This window comes from Dufourea novaeangliae, unplaced genomic scaffold, assembly GCF_001272555.1.
Source record: "Dufourea novaeangliae isolate 0120121106 unplaced genomic scaffold, ASM127255v1 scaffold78, whole genome shotgun sequence".
NCBI lineage: Eukaryota > Metazoa > Arthropoda > Insecta > Hymenoptera > Halictidae > Dufourea > Dufourea novaeangliae.
Window position 1 is genome coordinate 991,644 of NW_015373959.1, and position 23,484 is coordinate 1,015,127.

The 23,484-nt window shown below is 34.1% G+C and overlaps 2 protein-coding genes across 2 annotated transcripts; one reads left to right on the forward strand and one right to left on the reverse strand.

The window, feature by feature from the left end:
• Nucleotides 1–3,084: 3,084 nt before the first annotated feature.
• Nucleotides 3,085–4,017, reverse strand: LOC107186360 (THAP domain-containing protein 1-like). The gene is made up of 3 exons (XM_015574206.1): nucleotides 3,947–4,017; nucleotides 3,470–3,795; nucleotides 3,085–3,305 (listed from the first exon to the last, which is right to left on the reverse strand). Exons 1-3 carry the CDS (start codon nucleotides 4,015–4,017, stop codon nucleotides 3,085–3,087), a joined length of 618 nt encoding a protein of 205 aa, XP_015429692.1.
• Nucleotides 4,018–6,938: 2,921 nt separating this feature from the next.
• On the forward strand, nucleotides 6,939–21,630 carry LOC107186361 (A-kinase anchor protein 13). Its single transcript, XM_015574207.1, has 18 exons — nucleotides 6,939–7,076; nucleotides 7,371–7,461; nucleotides 10,137–10,463; nucleotides 10,588–10,964; nucleotides 11,124–11,273; nucleotides 11,355–11,548; nucleotides 12,364–12,501; nucleotides 13,068–13,143; nucleotides 14,110–14,239; nucleotides 14,319–14,511; nucleotides 16,569–16,622; nucleotides 16,711–17,263; nucleotides 18,200–18,429; nucleotides 18,513–19,057; nucleotides 19,142–19,347; nucleotides 19,430–19,609; nucleotides 19,673–20,322; nucleotides 21,231–21,630. Exons 2-18 carry the CDS (start codon nucleotides 7,422–7,424, stop codon nucleotides 21,493–21,495), a joined length of 4,308 nt encoding a protein of 1,435 aa, XP_015429693.1. The 5' UTR covers nucleotides 6,939–7,076; nucleotides 7,371–7,421; the 3' UTR covers nucleotides 21,496–21,630.
• The last annotated feature ends 1,854 nt before the right edge of the window (nucleotides 21,631–23,484 follow it).

The window sequence follows — 23,484 nt, forward strand, 5'->3', positions numbered from 1 at the left end:
TTAACTAATTTCTTTAAGCGACATGTTCCTTTTAAAGATTTAGCTCTCCAGTATAAATTCCTAAGATCCTTATTTATTATTCATTTCACAAAATAATTGCAAATATGAAACTTTTTTACCTCTTCTTGAACATTCTAATTTCATAGCCCTAAACTGGGTACCTGAAAGTATTTCATTGAATTTGTGTAAAAGATTTTACTACTTCCTAAAAGATTCCGTGTGATATTTGATAGCATAAAAAACAATGTGCCGATACAGGGTTTCGATTTATTTACGAAACTAATCTGACCAGTTGCTGCATTCTTTGACACTAATTTTCAAGAAAATAAAACTTCTGTATTTCACTTAATTTGAGAGACACGTAGCTGAATATTAACATACGTTCATTATTTAATTACTCGCAATAAATAAAATTTTTGGAAGTAAATAACGTGTAAGTAAATTCATATGTAAAAATTTACCAATTGCCAGAAAGTAATTGTTCGTGCGTATTAAAATTCTTACAATAGGCAGTAAAACTATTCACACTCCCATATAAATTATAAATATGTAGATGTTAATGAAAGCGGTGTATATATTCTCCCACATGTAGATTTGATAAACTATTTATGAAACTACATCTATTCTGAATTTATTTGTTACAAATATACAAATATAAGGCAAGATATAAAAACGAATAAAACAAGAACATGTAAAAAGTAACATTAGTAAAATGTCCATTAACGATGCATTTAGAATAAATTGTCTTGTAGTTAAGTGAAAAAATATATACTTTTCCGTTTCATGTTTCATGACTGTCATATTTATCCCTTAACCTTAAACTGAAGCATCGGATATTTTTATTCTCGTGAAATCATATAGATACACGTAATATGAATGGAATATATAACACTTCATTTGTGCTAATAATACTCAGAATTCATGCTTTATCGGTAACGTCGGGTATTGACACTAAAATGGTAACAGGGCTACGTAGCCCTATGAACGTGGGACAGAAAAAAGCATTGGATGATAGGTCTATTCTGTCAGATACATGCATTTCATAAGCTTTGGCGCCATTATCATTATTGACAGGACGTATTTATCACAGATGGCGTTCAGAAAACCATCGCAGCTTTCAAAACTTCGAGAAGGCGGCAGCAAAATTAATGTTATCCATTGAAAACGAATTTGAATAACAAATTTTCCTTCTGTTAGCAGCTTCATTAGCTCTCTCTCTCTCTCTCTCTCTCGCTAGTTACATTTAATATTTATTCAATTTAGTGTAAATAATTGGCTGCGTTCAGCGGACTCAACCGTTGAGTTGAGACAATCGTTACGAATCTATCACTGATCAGTCCTTTTATTTTCCTGAACGACATTTGGGGTAGTGTGATACATTTGTAGCAGCTTTTGGCGTTAAATTTAAACAGTATTTCAACATGCGTGAACAATATATATTGTCTTTTAATAAAATAATAATAAAATATTAAAAAATGAATGCAGCTTTGCTAAATGCTCTGGCCAATGAGTTGGATGTAGATGTAATTAAAATGTTAATGGACGATTTAGAGCAATCTATAAATAATTTAACAACAACAAAGCGCAGAATTAAATAAGAAAATGGAAACTATGCTGAAAATATAATTCCGTTATACACTAATAATTTATTTAAAGAACATTTTCGAATGTCACGCATAAGTTTTGAAGTATAAATTTTTTAATTCAGTGATAGTTTTAAAGTGTATACAATAAATAAAATATATAACTTATATGACATAAAACTTATATGATATAATATAAAAGATTAAATAAATTACTAATAAACAAATGTGGAAAATGTAGAATCTTGTTTTGTATGTAAAATGCCGTTGTGGCTGTATTGTGCTTCGTAATTAATGATGATAAATTATAATCTACATGTTACCTAGCAAATCATTCTTTTAGAATTTCTTGTTTTTTCTACTGATTTTTACAAACACAGTAATGTAATTCATCGTAAAATCATATTGAATACGTTTTTCTGTTTAAAGATTAATGACTTACGATTGCAGTGAGCAAATTCACTCAAGATAAAAAAATCGCAATCACGGTCGTGAATGAACTTAAATCACGATCGTGATCGTGATTCGGCGATCACTGTGATAAATCACCGTTAGTGATTTTGCACGCCATCTCTACGCATAACCTGTATATTTTATATTAACGATATTAAAACAAAAATTGGAGTTATATCGTATAAAGTGAAGGAATAATTAGAAACAATGAAGAATAATGAATAAATTAATGATTATAAATTATAATCTACATGTTACCTAGCAAATCATACTTTTAGAATTTCTTGCTTTTTTTGTTTTTTAAAACCACAAACAATAATGTAATTCATCGTAAAATCATATTGAATACATTTTTCTGTTTAAAGATCAAGGACTTACGGTCGCAGTGAGCAAATTCACTCAAGATAAAAAAATCGCAATCACGGTCGTATACACAGTGATACACAGGCACAGCCGACTCTAGTCTCTACTAGAGACTCTGTAGTACTGTCTAGTACTAGCCGTATAGAACAATGTGGGGACACCGCTCATAAAGGATTCGGGAGTCCTATTTTCAATAGTAAAGTTTTGTGATCAGTGTAGTGATGGGCACAATCGACTAAAAACTATCGACTAACTCGATAGTAACCAACGACTACTTTCCTTCGACTTCTTTTTTAAATTGTCGACTAATTTCGGGCGATTAATATTAGCGCTTGAAGCAACTGCTTTCAGTCGACTAATATTAGCGCTCGAAGCGACTACTTTCAGTCGACTAATATTAGTCGCTTGAAGCGACTAATTCAAGTCGAAATTTTATTTTCCGTGTGTCGCACAATTGAATTTACGCTCTGAGACGGAAGAATTAAACCTCCGTTATTGACGAGATCTGTAAATTTGGAGTATATCGTACTTTGATGGTATGCATGATCATTTTTTTCTAGCATCAGTACTGTTGCACATGAAACACAATCCTGCTTTTTATGCAACCATCTGACTATAAATCCCGCTATATAGTGTAATATATAATCTTTTAATTGCATATGTAGTGTCAGTATGTCAAGTACTTCTACTGTTTGACTATTGTTGTCAGCGTGCCTAATAACTGTTTCATGCTCTTTATTTTTTTTTCCTTACGCAAGATTTTTTGCCGGAGGGTCTTCACAATGCGTTTCAGTTTCACCTTCCGTGGTGTGTCACTGGTATTTTTCTTTTTGAGTGGTTCGTCATCAGAATTTACTTCAAGCTGTCGCTTATTTTCAGCTGATTCAATTGGCAAAACAATACAATCTGTTTCAACAAACAAAATTGAATATTACGATTGTTAGTTATAAATATAATAGAGAAACATCATTCGTTGGAAGGTTTATCTATTGTTGCAAGAAAAGACATGCTAGTTTGAAAGTAACTCCTAAGACAGTCAGTATAATTGCACTACATATATATTTTATTACCTGTCAATACATCTGTGTTATCTGCTACAAATGGTACAATGGCTCCTAACGGGTCCATTATATTGTTGGAACTAGTTGATGGCCCATCAATGTTTGTAACATTGATTTCTTCTTTAACTATGGGCATAATACGTGCAGCCCCTTGTACAATTATAGATGGTACTGCATTTGGTTTTAAACGTTGTACATACGTGCCAGGTCTTTTTAAGTAATCATCGGCAGTAAAATGTAAACTGCAAACGGCTGTGTACTTAGAGGGTTTGTTACTTTCTTTTCCCATTACTTCCAACCATTTCGAACATACTTCCTGATCTTTTAGGGGAAGACTGAAACATTTAATCCTGGCTTAACATACTGTAACCTTTCTCTAGTTAGGTTAGGCTGCGTATGATATATAATACACCATTACACCTTATTCCAAGAAAAGCAAATCTTAAAACAAGTAGTATCTTATACAAATCTTTTCAAAAATCTTACCTAAAGAATTGGATGCCACTTCCAACCTTGCGATACTGCTGACAATTTGAAAAACCGCACTTTTGACGCATTTTTATCTCCTGCTTAATCATTCACATTGATATTTTACATTACTCAAATTTTTTTCATCAATAAACAATAATCACGTTAAATAAATCTTTGCAAAATCTTACCTGGCACTATCTGACGCTATTCTCCAACACAAGTACTACACTTATGCTATAAATTTAGTGTGCCTTATGTTGTCGATAATGCGTTCCGTTTCGCGAACACATAAAACATTATTAATGATTTGTGTGCATTTTGTACAGCCTATTTTCATTCCCTGTAACACCTGAGGTTCTCGCCCTCATCTTGTAGCAGTGTCCAGCGTAAGCTTCACAAGCGTGAAATTCAAATTGAGGTATATGATTGTAATTAGAAAAGGAGGTAGAAGTGAAGTTGGCATTATTTAAGAGCAATTGAAATCAGCTCTGCATTCTTTTAAAATGGATATTTCAATTAATTAATATTTGCTTAGGGTTGAATGTTTTAACAGTCGAATTTCGCTTTTACTCCTTCTATAAAATATATTAAATCATGGCAAATATGTTAAACACTTGAAAATTAGAAAATCAATAGCTGAAAGAAATGTATTAGCAAATCAGGAATTATTTCATAATTTAATAATTATTTTATTGGCTCCTGGTATCTAAGGACATATTGTAATTAACAAGATGTAACAAAAACGATCGTTTTGTAAAGGAGACCATTCCAGTATTGACCCTCGATAAATAAAGACGTGTTTTTCAAATTAAAGTTGTCTCCTTTCACTGACAAGGTATAAGAATAGACATTTCATGTTATGGCGGTTGGTGGCCCACCTAAACTGTAGTACCGACACCTTAAAAAGCCTATGATTTTAGCGACTTCTACGTTTTGAGAATGGTGAATCTGCAGTGGGTAGTGATACTAAAATGAAAATGGGGTACGTAACCCCAGAAAAGTGGGCCGCAAAAATACATTGGATGAAATGTCTACTCCTATACCTCGTATGTGGTATTATATAGAAGCTGAGGGATGAAGCGAGACCGAAGGACAGAAGTAGCAATGGAGTCATTCCTCTCTCGCTCACACATCGCAGAGGGAGGGTAGAAAGTGGTAGAAAGCGACTGGAGGGCGATGAGGAGAAGGAATGCTGCACGCATATAATGTCTCTATTCAGTCTTAGGAGAATCCCTCGCCAACAGCTCCATTAGAAAGAGAAGTCTGTTACTCCATGTATTATCCTCTCACTCCACTCCGAACCTCAGCCCTACCATAAGACCGCACAGTCTATTATATATGCTATGGTCCATACAAGAACGCATAGGCGCATGCGCCGCATGCAACCCATGGACATAGGAAATAAAAGACTGAGCGCAAGGTCCCATTCCTAGGTCCATGTAAAGACCGTAGTGCCCTCGCTTCGTGGCAAAGTTCAAAAGTGCACTTTGTTTCTTTAAGGGATCATCCACACTAGAGATGGCGTGCAAAATCACTAACGGTGATTTATCACAGTGATCGCCGAATCACGATCACGGTCGTGATTTAACTTCATTCACGACTGTGATTGCGATATTTTTATCTTGAGTGAATTTGCTCACTGCGATCATAAGTTCTTGATCTTTAAACAGATAAACGTTTAATTACTCGCTAAAAACTTTCGTTTTTAAATGTTTAATTAAACGTTTAAAAACGAAATTACTCTTTGTGTTTGTAAAAATCAGTAGAAAAAACAAGAAATTCTAAAAGAATGATTTGCTAGGTAACATGTAGATTATAATTTATAATCATTAATTTATTCATTATTCCTCATTGTTTCTAATTATTCCTTCACTTTATACGATATAACTCGAATTTTTTATTTGATGTCGTTAATATAAAATATACAGATTATGTGTTAAAGAACTGTTAGGTTTATCCACCAATCAGAAACGATCACGAGAAATCACGAATCACTGTGAAAAATTACCATGATTGGGAACGAACATGATCGAATCACGAGTGATTCACAAGTAGCAGTTCACGCCATCTCTAATCCACACCACGGGAGTTTCCTTATACGACCGTGGTATCAACGGTATCAAGGTTATGTAAATATAATTCGATACAAGTAGGTATCGATACTTTTGTTTCGATACAGAGTAAGTATCGATACCTTCATACAATACTATATAGTGCTGTGAATCTCGCCCTCATCTTGTAGCGGCGTCCAGCGTAAGCTTCACAAGCGTGAAATTCAAATTGAGGTATATGATTGATGATTGTAATTACCACCGACGAGGTGTTAATTATAAAAGGAGGTGGAAGTGAAGTTGGCATTATTTAAAAGCAACTGAAAACAGCTCTGTATTCTTTTAAAATGCATATTTCAATTAATTAATATTTGCTTAGGAATGTATGTTTTAACAGTCGAATTTTGCTTTTACTCCTTCTCTAAAGTATATTAAATCATGGCAAATATGTTAAAGACTTGAAAATTAGAAAATCAATAGCTGAAAGAAATGTATTAGCAAATAAGAAATTATTTCATAATCTATAATAATAATTATTTTATTGGCTCTTGGTATCTAAGGACATATTGTAATTAACAAATGTAACAAAAACGATCGTTTTGTGAAGGAGTCCATTCCAGTATTGACCCTCGATCGTTTTTCCAATCAACGTTGTCTCCTTTAACAGAAGTCCAGAATTTCCTAACGAGCAGAGTTCTTCAGGGCTCCACAACCGAAGATTCACGCCTGATTTTTCAGTTGAAAAGTATTCCCTGGAAAAGGCCGCAACAATAGCAATGAGTAAAAGTATTGATACCTTGGCGGTATCGATTCAACCCTAGCCATAGGATCTATATGATCTATATACATATACAGTACCATAGAGAGAAAGAGACTTAGTGGGGGTAGTTCGTAAGCTTCGGAGCAGCCGGAGGCCGGAGCTTGTGCTTGTATTGAACACAGTTGAACAGCACTGGGCTAGTACAAAATGGTCGACGTGCCTTGACTGCATGATATAAATTGGTAGATACAACATTTTGTTCCCCCCATGAAGGAGTTAGATATAATAAATCGCGTGTAATGTTAAAGGATTTATAAGAATTATTACGGTTTAGGTACGTATCGCCTTTGACGTCGAATAATATATTTTAATCGTTGAAACAATCAAGTCGAGCGTTCACCTGTCAATACGGCTTCCTTTGGCAACAAAGTGTGTACGTCGTCCTATTTAGAATGTGAAATACTACACGGGTAACTGATATTTTACTCGGAGTGCATGTCCTATATTTATAAATTTTTATGCCGACCATTCTGTGCCCAATTTGGTTCAGTCTTTCGAGGTTTCACGAAATGTTTGCGAAACAATAATTTTGGTTTAATACTATTTACAATGTTTACAAATGTTTCAGTTCTCACTCTTGGAAGACTTAAATATACATCCAACCGTTGAAAAGAAAAAGATGGAGAAACGGCAGGAAATACTGGCTCCGTTTTCATCCGGTGAGTTATAACTAATATAAAGAACATTTCCACTGACTATTTTTTAATCTATTTATACTATATTCTTTAGTTGATACATTCTTTGTATACAATAAATTACTTGCGTAAAAAGAACAGCCATTGTTTTTTAGAGTTATATCCTATCTAAGTTTCATTATGAATATCCTATTTTGTAGAAACAGTTACATTATATTATATATGCTAGTATTTGAAATTTATTGAAATATTATCACATAGTGGAGATAAGATTTACCAAAGACATTTCTTGATATTATCTTTTGTTGTAAGGATATAGCTCTATGGTAAATGCATAATATATACAACAGTAGGAAAATGTAATTTAAATGTAAATTTTGAAGTTATATTTTTATAGGTACATACATTAACATGTTCAATATTTTATACCTTATATGGAAACTGTTCTTAGTACCTTTTTAATAGAGTATTAATACTGATTATCTAATATATAAATAATATTAATAATATTAAGTGAAACTAAAATTATAATATAGATACCCTGTAACCTCAGTCTATGTTTTAATAATTACTTAGAAATTTATGCTATTGTTGTTAACATACATACTGTAAGGTTATTAATTTTTCAATCTTCTCTGTAATCTTTAATAGAATAAATGCTATACTACATGTAAATAGTTTTTTCTTTAATAAGTTAATACAACTTAGTGCTCTGTTGTGTTAATACTATACAACTCAATACTATTTTATGTTTGAGTATAGTTGAACTATACCCAATGTTATATGTTTATCCCTCTTTAGTTACTGTTGGATTCCTAAATGACATCCTAGTATGAAGCATTTTTTTAGATATAGAAAATATATTTCTATTTGTTGTATTCATAATATTGTAGTATATAAATTGTAAACTTTGGTTGCATCTTTAACTTAACAAGTATAGTTTTAATAAAAGGGGTCTTTTAGAATTGTACAGTTTAGTAGTACTTATCAATATAGAAGGTGATAAAAGTGTTCTCTATTAATGTGACACTGTGATAATCAATTTTTTCCTCATTAAATATTATTAGTTGCACTGATAGAATAACAAGCTTGTTACACAAAACAAACAGATTCTCTCCTTATTGTGCTTTCTCTTTGTGATGGGATCACCATCCTCTCCACATCATGAAGTTACATTACCTATCACCGACGCATTGTTTGTATTTACCTCTTGATGCTGTCAGACAAATAAAATGTATCATCTGTTTCTTACAATCATTTTATGGAGTAAATTCCATATGAAACTGTAATTCTTGTATACCACATGATATAAGTCCTTCAGTTTTATAATTTATTTCTGACATAAGCTTTTTACTCCAAGAAGAATCATAGCTAAAACTATCATTATTATGTATAAAAGTAACGAGTATTATTAGTTGATAATTTTAATGAGATTAAATAGTAACGAAAAAAATGCATTCAATGTTATATGTGTTTGAGTAATTGTTTTATTAAAAGTCTGTGGAAATACAGTTTTGTGTCTAAGAAACGAAATTCAATTGAGAGTAAATAATTTTCCCGGAAAAAAAAGGTTTGGTCGGGCGTGAAAAGTTACGAAAGCGAAAACAAGAGATGAATGTATCGAAAAGGGCGGCAGTAAAGGTATTTAGACTGAAGGTTGGAGGTCGGTTAAGGATCGGGGGTGTTTAGAGGTGGGGTGGCACGCGCGGACCAACGGATCAATTCGCGCTCGGGAGTTACGGGGAAAAGCAACAGTGTGTCTACCCCTGTTTCCTGGAAAAGAACGATTCGCGCGATTTAAGCATACCTACATAGTTATTCGTAATATACGAGGATGACAATAAACGGCTCGTCGAGTCATCGTGTAGGTAAAATGTAATATTATCGTTAAACGAAACATCCCCCGTCAGAAGTGATCGCATTAAAAACGACGGGTATTTTTGTATGACAAGTTCATTCGCGCGTACATCGCCTTTTCTCGGTGAATTTGCCGTGTAATTGTTTTTCACTGAATATAACAGGAAGTTTCGCTTGATCAGCCACAGTGATATGATGAAAATATTCATCGTATTTTTATCTGTTGTGTCAGCTAATGTCAGAACGATTCAAACATCCTTGCAGTTGAATACGTGAGATCAGACAAACGACCTTGAATTATCCCTGGCAGATATTAGCTTGACAGGATAAAAATTAATGTCAGTCAATGTTAACGCTGTATTCAAATTTATCCTTTTCGTATCGATGGAAGGACTAAATGTATTTACGTTTATGCTGGCGTTCATGCAATTGTGAAACGAAACGTGCAGATACATCCCGTGAAATAGTTTGACCTGATTTTCATTGAATATGTCTTTATACATTACTATAACATGAGAGCGGGAGACTGCTGCGATTGTCAGGAGCAAGTCCTATTTGTTCCCTCTGCAGTCAATAGACGCGAGGACATTTGGATATCGGTTTTCTCCGTATCTCGATGCAGTTTACGAAATGCGACGTTCGTTGTTGCACTGCGAGTTTTGTCGTTTTCATGGAACATTATTTAGAATGCCTGTTACAATATTTTCTCACTATTTAAAGAGTTTATGTTTTAACGTATAATTGCTTGTTTCTTATGGATAAATGTCTGTGATAAAAATTAATTACTATTCGTGTTATGTGGACGTAAGCGATAACAGGGTTCGTTTTTGTCTTGTTTATAGATGAGTGTCCAAACAGTGGGGAGGATAGTGAAGAAGATGTAATAACTGACTACTTGGGATCATCGCATTCCGACTGCGATCGTATACCTATTATTAATGGAGATCTTGGTAGTCTGAGTCTACGTGGAAATATTATCGCTGAAGCTGGCTACACCAAAGACAATACTGAGAAAACTGCTATCGCTATGTCTGAAGGGACTGACGAACAACAGCAGCATCCTCTGCTTACAATTGGCTCTAATATACAATCGCAGCCTAATCCTTTGGTGCCAATTATTAGTGTCACACCGCATTCACCTGGTCTTGCTAAGAACTACCCTGTCCTGGGTAAATTTCTTTGATTTTTGATCCGTCTAACACCCACGCATTACATTATATTCGACTCGAAGCCAGTTGATGTTAAAATATTTTGTGTGCTTCTGTGGCTAACAATTGATTCACCTCCTTGCAGAGGACAACTTGCAACATTTGCATGAAATCCATGATTGCATTCAGCGTATGAGAGATCTGACGCTGAACAACTGGGGATATAATCATCGCACATCCCACAATGATGTACCGCAACGTTTAACATCATCGTGTCCTTCTCTGTGTCCCTTAAATTCACCTGAAATTGCACCACGTTCGAGTAATAATGAAACGGGATCTGATCCAGATCTTCTCACTAATTGCTCTACCAATAGTTCTCCTACACATTTTCCATCGGTAGGTCCTCGTTCACAGAATGCACAGGGTATAGATAGAAGACGCAGCTGGACAGACCTGGAAGACACACGATGTGGGCGTCGCAGATATTCTGGGCAAAATCACCTGCAAGCGCAAAACATGGTTAATATTGTCTGATACATTTTTTTTTATATACATTATTCATTGTACATTTGTAGCATGGATATGATTGCTTTGTTGCTTTTTTCATTTTGCTTTGTTATAGCTTTTAAATACCTCCCTTTCACAACAATATTCAATGTTTATCCATTACAATTTCAGCGACAGCGCAGTATTAGTTTAAGTAGCCTAGACAGTGAAATGGAAATAGAATTACAAGGAAAATCTTGTACAAGACCTGTAGGCGTTGGGAATCGCGCATGCAGATCACAGGCAAGCACGCATTCTCTCAATGAGGCTGATCTAGTGCAGGTAATTCAACGAATGCTTACACTGGCAAATTATTTAAATGTTCTTTTGTACCGAAATACATTGAAAACTTTTCTGTAACAGAGTGAATATCAGAAGATAGTTACGAAACGATTCAAAGGTAGTCAAAGATTAGCAGAAAGTAGTGGTTTAATGCCTGGTGTCACAGGTTCTCGTTTACCTCTTCAGAAATCTATTTCGACGCCTTCAATTGTTACACCTCAAGTTAATGCTCACTTAGCAGAGTCTGTAACTAGGACTACACCATCACTTACGGCGTAAGTTAAATAACAGTATTGATTGATCGCAAAGCTAGATCAGTGGTTAGTTAATACGATAGCAGTACGTATTTTATATGTGCATTACTTCAGTTATTATCTCGTGTATAAAATATTATAAATGATTGTATTATTGTATAATTTCTACATTTAGTAAGTATTACATGGGTTACCCCTTTATTTAAAATTTCGAATATAAGTTGAATGAATTGGATTTCATTAGTAACATGAATTTAATTTCAAGTATACATTAACTTCTGATTTTTATGAGAGTTATCATTTATAATTTATGAAATAACAATCTAACTAATATGATCTAGCCTGCGATCGTTATAAATCACCATACACAAGTAGTAGACAAAAGGATGCACATATTTTATGTATATATCGCATTTGAACACTAATATTTAAATTGAAATCTAAAAAAAATTCATGCATGACTTACTCAAAATCTGCCTATAACTAAGAATGCTTGCATTAATTTGTACTATGTAGATAAAAATACCAAGAAGCATGGTTGCACCATTTATTATTACATCTAAGAGTAATTAATTTTCAATTCTAAAAGTAACAGGCATTAATATCAAAATGCTAAGTCATCTTTAAAACTATAAATTCTAATATTCTTAGAAGAATTAAAATTTTTTATTAAACGTGTTTAAACTTAAATATTCTTATTTATATCTCCTTATTACGCTTGTATATCTCAATAGAGATTCTCCACACGAGAATGTTTGATTTGCAATATCTTTTACACAATAGTCGCATACTTTATGTTTGTATTTGACAATTTCCTACCATCCTGCATGGTACAGCCGTCACGAACGAAACGAAAAGGGTAGTGGAAGCGAGACTGAAACTGAGGACCTTCATACACCGCACAGCCATGTATTCCATGAGGATAGAGAAGGCACTCCAAATGCTCAAATATCCCTTGACGAATTGCTGACTGAGTAAGTATTTTATATGTTCAGTTTGCCACTTACGCAAGCAATATACATTCTGTTAACAACATATAAGGGAAAATGGTTGGTTTGTATCAGCTTCATTACTAAGCACTTTCTTTTATTGTGTATATATTTACTGTATAATGATTAGACTGCGAATTTTATGCACTTATCGCAAATACAAAAGTGCAAAACACAATACAGTAAAAATTTGCGTAAATATGATTATAAATGTTAATTTCTTTTGGACCTAATAACACCATTAATAAAGGAAATGAATATCTTAACTTAATTCCAGTTCAATAAAGTAATGTATAAAAATCTGAATTTGCATAAAGATCCGCAGTCCAATATTGATAATACTGTAGTATTCTGGAAATTTCTCTGTATGTATTATATTTCTTCATAAAATGTTTAGTGACGTTGGTAGTTCGAGTTTGGATATATTTACATCACATTGTTTGAATACACTATAGTAATGCTTGTAGATTGTAGACTTTTGCTGTTGTTGGTGATTTCCATATTGCAAACTTTAACAAAATTTATAATCGCGTGATAATTCTGATTTTCAGTGGAACCGTATACGATGATCATCATTCCGAAAAAACTAGAAGAAAACGAGGTTCTATTTTCTTCCGTAAGAAAAAGGTAATGAAATAATTGGACATGTATGTACATATACATATGCATACACAGTGTTCACTCTAACGATCCTCACAATTTTTCAGCTGTTTACAACAATCTAATAAGCAAAGTTTTTAACCAGAATTTATCTGTAATGAGTGGACAACATATAACGATAACAAACATTTCGAAAATATAATTTTCTTCGTAGCTAACCAAAAATCACCTTGAGTTTTTTTAAAAATGGAATCGTATAATGTATTTTCCATTATATTGCATGGAATATTCAAACAAATTCAACTACAACAAAATGTGGCACATTTATGCGCGCAATATTAAATTTACAGCAGTGGAAGTAGTAGTAATTATGTTTTCGGCTCAGCTTATCAAGTAAGGGTAAATCCGGGGAACGTGCTGGCCAACAGATCGGCTTCCACTGCTATAAATTTAGTATTCTGTGAATAAAAGTGTCATATTTTGTACTGGTTGAATTTGTCTGAATATCCGTACAATATAATGGCAAAAAATTGTATGGTTCTATTTAAACAAACTCAAGGTCACCTTTGGTTAGTTACGAAAAGAATGTATTTTCAAAATGTTTGTTATCGTTATATGTTGTCCACTCAACATACAGACCCCTCTCGATTATCGTTTGGCTTGTTCTACACGATTATTGTCAAGGCGTTATACCTGCCACTGGACGGGGGGACACGTCAAGCGCATACTTTGTTACCGAGGTTCGGGCTTGGGGCAAAAAACGAATTTACGAGCTGTCTGAAGCATTTCTCCCCATAAGATTATTAATTATGATATATAAGATTATTGTCTCGGCGTGGATCGAGTTCGGAACGATAATCGAGAGGAGTCTGTAAACAAATTTTGGTTAACTCTTTTTATTACATTATGGAAACGGCTAAAAAATCATGCGGACCGTTAGTCTGAACATCCTATGTATCAGAGGCAATAGTAAAAACTGTAATGGTATTACAGGATAAGAGTGGTAAAAAAACTAGTCTACAGCAGCATTTATGGACGACAATAATGACTGGATCTCAGGGAGGTTTGATATGTGATGTTTGTATGAAACAATCGACAAATAAGCCACTTCTACATTGTGACAGTAAGTAAAAAACGTTGTAGTATGTATCATTTGGACAGGTTTATGAATTAGTTAAAAGTGTAATATTCTGTTATGTCAGATTGTGGAGTATCTGTACATCACAGTCAAGGATGTAAGGATCAACTAGTGCTGGAATGTATTAAGTCAAAACACCATTCCAGTAAAGCTGCCAACAAACCTGCATCAAATATGTCTACAATATCGAGTAGTTGTAATATTAAGAGAGGGTCTACTGCGTCGTTACCTCTACCAACATTATCTGGAAGCGGAAGGTAAATACTTTTTATCATAGATATTATTATTATTAGATATCCCGCATTGGATCTGCGTATCTGTGGTTCAAGATTCGCACGCAATTGGCATGGCTATGCCTAAATTCAGAGTTTCTAATAAACTCTTCTTATTTCCGATACAAGTAATGTATAAGTTCGAAAATGCGTATATACAATTTGCGCTCAGCAAGGAACTTCAATTTCTTTTCCTTTTTTTTTGTTTTGCTTGTTAGATTTCTCCTAAAAATGTATTTTTCAATACACTTAATTGAATTTCAGCATTTGTCATTGTTTATGCATTGATAATGTGAAACAGTGAACAATTGAAAAATGATTCAATACGTCGATTAATTACACACATTTTTCGATCTGGATCAATACATTTTGCACTTTACTGTAACAGATCGTATTGAATTTTTATATGTACATGTTCTTATACAATATATATATATAAGTTTCGCCAATAGTATGGCAAGCTTGAGCGTGTTTATCCTCGCGTCTCTAATTATCACTAATAAAAACTTTTACATATATATGTTTTATTGACATACAAAATATTTTACCCAAACTTCTTCACATTCAAATAACATGTATATATGTATACATATATATAAATCTAATATCACTAACAAAAACCGGTAGCTATTAATAACAGTTGATATTAAGACATTTTATCAAAGATAATATAAATACAAACAACACACACACTTTAATTTTACAACACAGCCTAGAACACTTTTTTTCTGAAAAGATATATACATACAAAACGAGGTGTGTATTCATTCTGATGATACGTACAAAATTGAAAAACATGAATAGAATAAGAAAAATGAAGAAGGAGGGGAAACAATAGGGAAAATGAAGTTGCCCTAATGCAGTGTGTGCTTTTTCCTTCCCCCGTGCATTCCCTCTCGTGCAACTACGACAAACCGATCGATTGTTCAACGATTAAAGGGAAATTAACAGCAAGAAAGCCGTGACAAGCTACAGCCCTTGGCGGCGAGTTGCTACTAAGCTTGGAGTCAAGTAAGTCTTAGATATCTGATGTGTTCTCCTCCTATTCTGTCGAAGCGTTCGTACGTTTCTGTTCGTGTATCAGTCCTACACGGTAGTAGGATGACCCACGTCTATCGTTCCTCAATTCTTTTCTCGCACACATTGTTTAAACGGCAATTGAATTGCCTCTGCGTTCTATTGGAAGAGACATCACCTTGCCCCCGCCTATGCTTCTGATATGCTTGCTTCTATGATTTATGTTCATTCAATGATATATTTTATGTATACACTTCGTTGTATCTTCACACGAACATTATAAAGCATAATCCTACAATTATTACACAATTAAATAATCTTCGTCAAACATCATCATGAATGAATACCATGTGCTCTTTGTTACCTTTCTCCCTTAATTATTTCCACTGTACTAGAAATATATATGTAACACTGTTTCTAACATCATTCACGTCTTTGCATATTTTTCTAAACTCGCATTAATGTTTTTCATTTGTATAAAGTATCACTTTGTGAAAACATACTGGCGATTAAATATTGAGTCGGGTTGGAAGGATAATCTGTAGTTAATAATTCATAAAGTTGGCTATAACATAATAATTTATTGGCGCTAAGTTAATCCAAAAATGGGGGTTTACAAACATAGGATTTTCATATTGAATACATCCCCTTCCCGACTTAGATATGAATACCTATTTACAGCATTCATCTACTATCAGTGACCCACCTGTATACTTGTTAGTAGACTTATAGACCACATCTACATTATTGTGAAAGCTTTATCTGGCATTCAACATTATTGACAGCCTTGAATATTCTTACAAGACAGTTACAAAAACTGTACTTCCAATGTGTAACATTCGTCCTTAAATATATTTAGTCTTGAGCGATTTGTGTAAAACACAGGAAATTAAATACATATGTCTGCGTATGTACATACAGAATAAAACTTAGGTACTGCTTTGCTGATTACATTTACATATGTATATAAGGTAATATTAAAGTAATGGTAAAACTATTATGTGTATATATATATTTTCTTTCAGTCAAACGATAAATGAAGAAAAAGATGGGGATGGGCAACATCGTGACATATCCAGGTTTGTAAGAAAATCTTAAATAAAAAATTGGTTACTTGTTATAATGAAAAAATTGATTAATGATAACAATTTTAACGAAATATTTCAGTGGTTGGGAAGAGTTCGATTTCTGTGATGACAATCATCAATTTACTGTAGGCGATTTGGAAGGTTTGGATCCTGAATTAGGCCTGGCTAAAGAAGAACCTGACTCTTGGAGTTCCGCCATTGGACATAATATCGCGTTACGACTCGTCGATAATTGCGAGCGGAAAGTAAAACGACAAGAACACATTTACGAATTTGTCCTCACGGAAAAACATCATTGTTTAGTGCTTCTTGCTATGGAACGAATTTTCGCGGAAGGTCTCCGGCGTCATTTCCGTCTTGGCCAACCAGACTTGGAACGTATGTTTCCTAGACTTCGCGATCTCATCGATATTCATTTACGATTTCTGCAAAAGTTACGAAAACGGCAAAATGCAAACCACGTTGTTCCTACAATCGCTGATATACTCGTTGATCAGTTCTCTAGTGAAAATGCGCAACGTATGAAGAGTGCCTATGGGGAATTCTGTAGTCGTCACAGGGACGCTGTCGAAGCTTACAAATATTACTTACGTCATGATCCTAGGTTCGCACGATTCGTACGTCAGTGTCAGGTAACTATATCAAAATATTAATATATGTTGTAACCTTTTTTCCCCTACTTTCAAAAAGACCTTAACCCTTTCATGACCGAATTATTTTCTTTTTAAGAATTTATTGTTTATCAATCGATTATTGCGTCTGTAATGGATGCTAAATTCAGATCAATTTTTGTTCAAGTATTCAAATGTGACATATGCGTCCCACTGGTCACAAAAAAGTCAACCCTAGAACGCCCGAGCCTCGAGCTGTCACGTAAATGCCCAAGGGGGGTTCCTCGAACCCACACTTCTTACATATTTCTCCTTAAAAAAATTACTTTTTCATGAAAATTTTATAACATTAGAGTATATTATACACTGCAAACAAGATAGCACATGTTTTTTCTTAAAATCATTTTCTATTTATATGTATTTGTAAAATAGAATGGTAGTGTAAAATAGTATACTAACATGGAACTAATGTGAATCTGATTCTTCTAATTCTGCCGTTAGTTCGATTCTTCGTTCTGTGATCGTTTGTTATTGTTTGGAGACAAGAAAAACATAATATACCGTGCAATAAGACGTAATAAAGACTTGATAGCATCGACGCGCGATCGCCAGTGCTGAGCCCCGTAGTCCGTTTTCTTTTTCTCATGTACAATATTTTTCACATACAGTAACGAGGACTTTTGAATATCAAACGTATACATGTATACGACAATAAATAATTTTTTAAACATTTTTTGCTGACAGGAAATAGTTGTAATTTTACGCTGTTCGACTTGTGTGTTTGAGGAGCCTCCCCCCCCCCCCCCCCCGGATCTAGGGTTAATGTATACACTGATCACAAAAATCATGTCTTATTAAAGAACTTATTTAGTCGCTTATTAGAGTAACAATTTGCATGTTTGCATTCTCTTTGTGTTACTTTTTCGTATAACAGAAAAATCTTTGATATTTATACAGTCGCATCCTCTGCTAAAGAAGAAAGGAATTCCTGAGTGTATCTTATTTGTTACTCAACGTTTAACGAAGTATCCACTGTTGGTCGAACCACTTATAAAAACGGGTATTGCACAGGAAGAAGGTGAAGATTTGCGGAAAGCCTTGAGTCTTGTTAAAGAAATTTTAGCGGATGTGGATGCTTGTGTAGCGGATAAAGAAAGAGAAGATAGAAAATTAGAGATATATAATAAGTGAGACAATTGAAACTATTTTATTGAATATTTATTAATTGTTTCCAAGTAATACTAATATTGTTTTAACTACTATTATATAGGATCGACGCAAAATCTTTCGCAACATATCGTGGTGCCAAATTCAAAAAGTCAGACATCATGGCATTTAACAGAATTTTGAAATTCGAAGGTACTGCATACTTAATGCAAGGTCGTGGAAAAATGACTGCCATCGTAGTAGTTGTTCTTTCTGATATATTATTTTTCTTGGCTGAGAGGGATCAGAAGTATGCCTTTTTTGTGCCTGACAATAAGGCTGGTATAGTGTCACTTCAAAAGTTATTAGTACGCGAGAAAGCTGGTCAAGAGTCTAGGGGAATCTATTTAATAAGTAGCAATCCAGCTGAACCTGAAATGTTTGAGTTGAAAATTCAGAAACCCAAAGATAAACAGCTGTGGATTCAAGCGATTCGATCAGCTGTTGAAGCTTGCCCGCAAGAACCTGAAAATGACACGGATACATTAACTGAAAATAATAGTACTAATGAATTGAGAGATACACGTTCCTCTTCTATATCAGTACTTTCCATAGAAGAAAGACAACGTCTAGTTAAAACTAAAGAATCCCATATCCAGAAAATAGTTGGTGCGTACAGTGTACTAATTATGTATTTCAATTAGAATTTTATTGCCATCATTAATTATGGTTGTTCTTGATTAAAACATTTAGCTGAACTACGAAAAAAGGATACTGAACAAGCACTTTTACTCGAAGAAAAACTTAACTTACAAATGCAGCTCTTACATGCAGCAAACATTTGGAGTGGAAATGAAAATAGTGACAATGAACGATTAGAAAAAGTTGACAAGGAAATTCCAGATTATACTAGACTGGTTCATAACGAGGGGAGTGACACCACACAATTATGGCAGGAGGTTATAAACTTTGTTGTCGCTATGCAATTTTTAATAATTTCCTATAGAATATTGAGACTAAGAGGAAATTCCTTTTTTATAGGTAGTGGTAGCGGTCCAAGAAGCGACAAAACTTGCTAGCTCGTTATCTTTTAGTGCAGGTGGTGGTACGCTTTCGAGAAGTCTAAGCTCTGCGGGTGAACGACATAGTGAAACGTATGTTCCGGCCGCTCTTAGTGTACCTCGAAGAGCTGAAACATTTGCCGGTTTTGACCATAACAAGGTAAATACGCGACTCGGTATCACTCTCAAAATGCAAATAATAATTTTTAATTTAATTGTCCAGGAAAAATATCCGTTACGAGATTCTGCAGCGATTCATTCTGTAATCTCTCTTCCGAAAGTTGGTGAATTCATGAAAGAGAGTCCAGACGAGAAAGATAGTCAGGATTCAGAAACGAACAAAGATCAACAGTGGGCGGCGATTCGTTTGTCTCATCATGTTTATACCCTGCTCTGTATAATTAGTAACCAGATGACGACAATCGATAGCTTGCAGGCACAATTAGCTGCGTGTAAAGAAGGAAGTATAAGTAAATCTAATAATAGACCTAATACAAATCGCCAATTGGAAGAGTTGCGTAACTTACAAGACCAACTGAGTCGAGAGAAATCAGCATTCCGTGCTGCATCACAACAAGAACAGAAACAATTGGAGGAAGAGCGACAACGGGATCAGTTGTACCGACGGCTCGAAGCATTAGAGAGACAAGGGCTGACATTAGTTGCAGGCTCTACGCCTGGTTCCGCGACTATTCATTTGTCTCATATGACGCAGGGAACTGACGCAGTACAGACTCGAAAATCACAGCCAGACGCTAAACGGATACCATTAAATTTAATAAGCGCTACTAATCAACAGAAAGTGCAAAGCAATCTTCCTGTGAAACAGCAATTGCCTTTGAAACTTGCTAGCGGAAGCAACAATAATACTAGGTATATACAACGATATACAATAATATAGAAAATATATTTTTCAAATTAAACGATGAAACTGCTAATATACAATGGTATAAGTAATTCTGTTTTTTACATGATTTTGATTTAACTATAGACAGAAATATAGACTGTGTATCAGGCTGGGCCGGCGTCCCAACTTTAGAAAGAGACGGGTTACCTTCGGAGGACTTGCTATCTCTTTCTAATAATAGCTGAGTCAACCATACAAAACGCAGATCCCCAGAACCTTACCCCCGCTATTTAGATTTAAAAAGAGACGCCAAGTCCTCCGAAAGTTATTTACCTCTTTCTAAGCTTGGGATGCCTGTTTCATGGAGATGTGCAGACTATATTTCTATATCTATAGATTCAACATGGTTAAAGAAAAATTCTTTTATTGCATGGTTTGTTTCAATCTAACGCGGTCTGATAACTTTGTCTTTTTAAAAATCTTCACCTAATTTTAATTCTGTGAAAACATATTCCTAATTATTTTTCTAGGAGATTGCTCTGAACTGAAAAAAGGTCTTAACTGGATGGAGGCAATCTTCCGTTTTTTCATATGCGCGGTGTATTTTCTTGTTTTTTTTTACACGAATTTTTTTTAGAACGAATCTCGTGTAAAAACAGAATTAATGTATTGCAAGAATAAGCAGAAAAACTGAATTGCTACGAAATACATAGAATGCAAATTTGTATTAATGAAAGAAGAAACACTATTGACATGAAAAATTATACGGAACTTTCTTTTTTGTTTTCGGCATCGATTGGTATAATTTAATCACTTGAATTAACACATCTTGTATATTTATAAATCGATTGGTTATTCAAAAATACCAGGTTTTCAATAATGAGTAATAAATGGGATACGGTTTAATCATTTTTCTTTGCTGTTTAACTAATAGGAGCGGAGGCACAAGTAATAACAGTCCTGATCGACATTCGCGAACTGGTAGTAGTCCGGCAATCGTGACTGGCTCAACGTACTCTTCACCAGAACTAGGTAATAATCACGCTAGCACCAGTCAAATTCATTCCTCGAATCGGTCGTTACGAATTACACGATCTCCTCCGGAATATTCACATCAACAACAACAACAACAACAACATCCGCAACATCCACGAACCGAACAGCAACAACCTTTGGAAGAAGAGGTAATTTTTTTCTGACGACTCTTTCGTTTCGGTCGAAAGCATTCTCGATCCACTCGTCCAACAACTGGCGAAGCTACCCCGACATCTCAACTAACTCCGGCTCGGAATCAATCAAAAGATGCTCAAAGTAGAAGTCGTGTAAAGTCATTTTGACTTTCAACCTTTTCTCGGTAATATCTTTGTATTACCATTTCTAATATTTCCTTTGGCATTTTGCTGTTACTTTTAATTTGTCCCCATTCATTTCATGTTCATACACTGTTTTCTCTTCTTTTCCTCTATTCGTCTTTCATTCTTTTCTTCTTCGCTCGATGAGAATTTTTATCATGTTGCATGTTAAAATGCAACCTGATACGTAAATAATGCATTTAACGTGTCTATAAAGATCACGTGACTGTCAATAAAAACATACATACATATATATTATTCTGAATAACTCGATAAAAAGTAATGTTACTTTTCAACTGCTATTGAGGGCAATAATATCATTTTTATGCAAAGTCTCGCGAACCCTATCGTAGAAAAAAAGAGAATAACTGTAAAATATATGGACAACTAAAAACACAACAATTAGTGCTCACTAATACTTGCGAGAACAAATGTATTAAGGAAGTCCGGCTTGATGAGGTTAGTTGTTCAGCCGATCTTGTTGAATTCTTGCTCGTTATGTTATTAAGCCGACTGACAGTTTTAGAGACATGATTTTAGATGAATCCTTTAGGCAAATACGTTGCTGCTTGCTGAAAAATGCAAGGTAGTAAAATGCGTTATAATTAGGAGTGCATATACATGGATGTGTACATATACTTTTTCATGACATATGTACGTATATTAGGTTCAAGAAACGTACGAAGAAAAATGAATGAAATTAAATGATACAAGTGTACGTGTACAACTTCACTTTACCAAGAATGTACACGTATGCACTTATGGTTGTGTGCGCACATAGTACGTGAACGAATGCGTGAGCGACCGCGGTAGCTATTCTTATACCATGTAACTTTAAAAGTATTTTAATATGTGCTAAAACGACGGATATGATATATTATTAACAAATGACGAATCACTATTATGTGTGCCAAAAGCCACAGTTGAAGTCGTTAATTTTCCAGTATCATCATTGCACATCATTTCTTTAACGATTACTGTTGTTTTCTCCCAACTTAAGTTGGATAAATAGCAATCCAAGTAAACATTTTCTATTTGATCCTTTGATTCAAGATTTTTCACTGCCATTATTGTCACTCTGATCCATTTTGTTTTTCGATTATTTACAATTTATTTATTGTATCGCGTAAGAGCAGTTATCATTATTGGGCGTATGTTTTATTTATAAGTTTTTTTATTTAAGAAAGTTTTCAAGTATTTGTGGAACTGGAACCCGTTTCAGAGAAAGTATTACACAAAGTATGATCATACTGCACGTTTAAAGTGTTAAATTTACTACTTTGTTTATAAAACTTTAAGGGAAATATTATATTTAAAATTGAAATCCACTAAGATAACAGAGGCAAAACAAAAATTTATCTTGAAGATATGGCCCTAGAATGTAGATGATTGCGACAAAATCAGACTTTTGTTTTGATACATATATATATATATATATATATATAGAAAAGTATATACAAATATAGACACTGTACGTGTTTGCCTAAGAAGATGCTGTAGCGTGCAATATGATCTAGTGGAGGACAGCGTCGTAGAGGCACGATGATAAAACATGATACTAAATAATTAATTTATCATCATAAGGAAACATAAGCAACAGTATCAACTCGTCTCAATCAATCGTGATGACAATAGTTCTTCAAAGTATTTCCATAAGATGTAAAGTGTGAGAAAAAGAAAACATAATTAACGAGTTATTACAAGTCTACTACTAGAAGTATCGAGTTATGTATCAGCTCATAAATAATATTGTATTAACCTGTTAGTAGCCTTCATGGATGAGTGTTCGACTTCATTTCAAGAACACTTGATACAAGTTAAACTGTTCTTAATATT

Bases quoted from the DNA above. Each gene is read 5' to 3' on its own strand.
- LOC107186360 (XM_015574206.1), bottom strand. From the start codon at position 4,017: ATGCGTCAAAAGTGCGGTTTTTCAAATTGTCAGCAGTATCGCAAGGTT. The intron at 3,796-3,946 runs GTAAGATTTTTG...TAAATGTTTCAG, and splicing joins AGTGGCATCCAATTCTTTAG to TCTTCCCCTAAAAGATCAGG. The intron at 3,306-3,469 runs GTAATAAAATAT...TTGTTGAAACAG, and splicing joins TAACACAGATGTATTGACAG to ATTGTATTGTTTTGCCAATT.
- LOC107186361 (XM_015574207.1), top strand. From the start codon at position 7,422: ATGGAGAAACGGCAGGAAATACTGGCTCCGTTTTCATCCG. The intron at 11,274-11,354 runs GTAATTCAACGA...TTTCTGTAACAG, and splicing joins ATGAGGCTGATCTAGTGCAG to AGTGAATATCAGAAGATAGT. The intron at 16,623-16,710 runs GTTTGTAAGAAA...GAAATATTTCAG, and splicing joins CAACATCGTGACATATCCAG to TGGTTGGGAAGAGTTCGATT.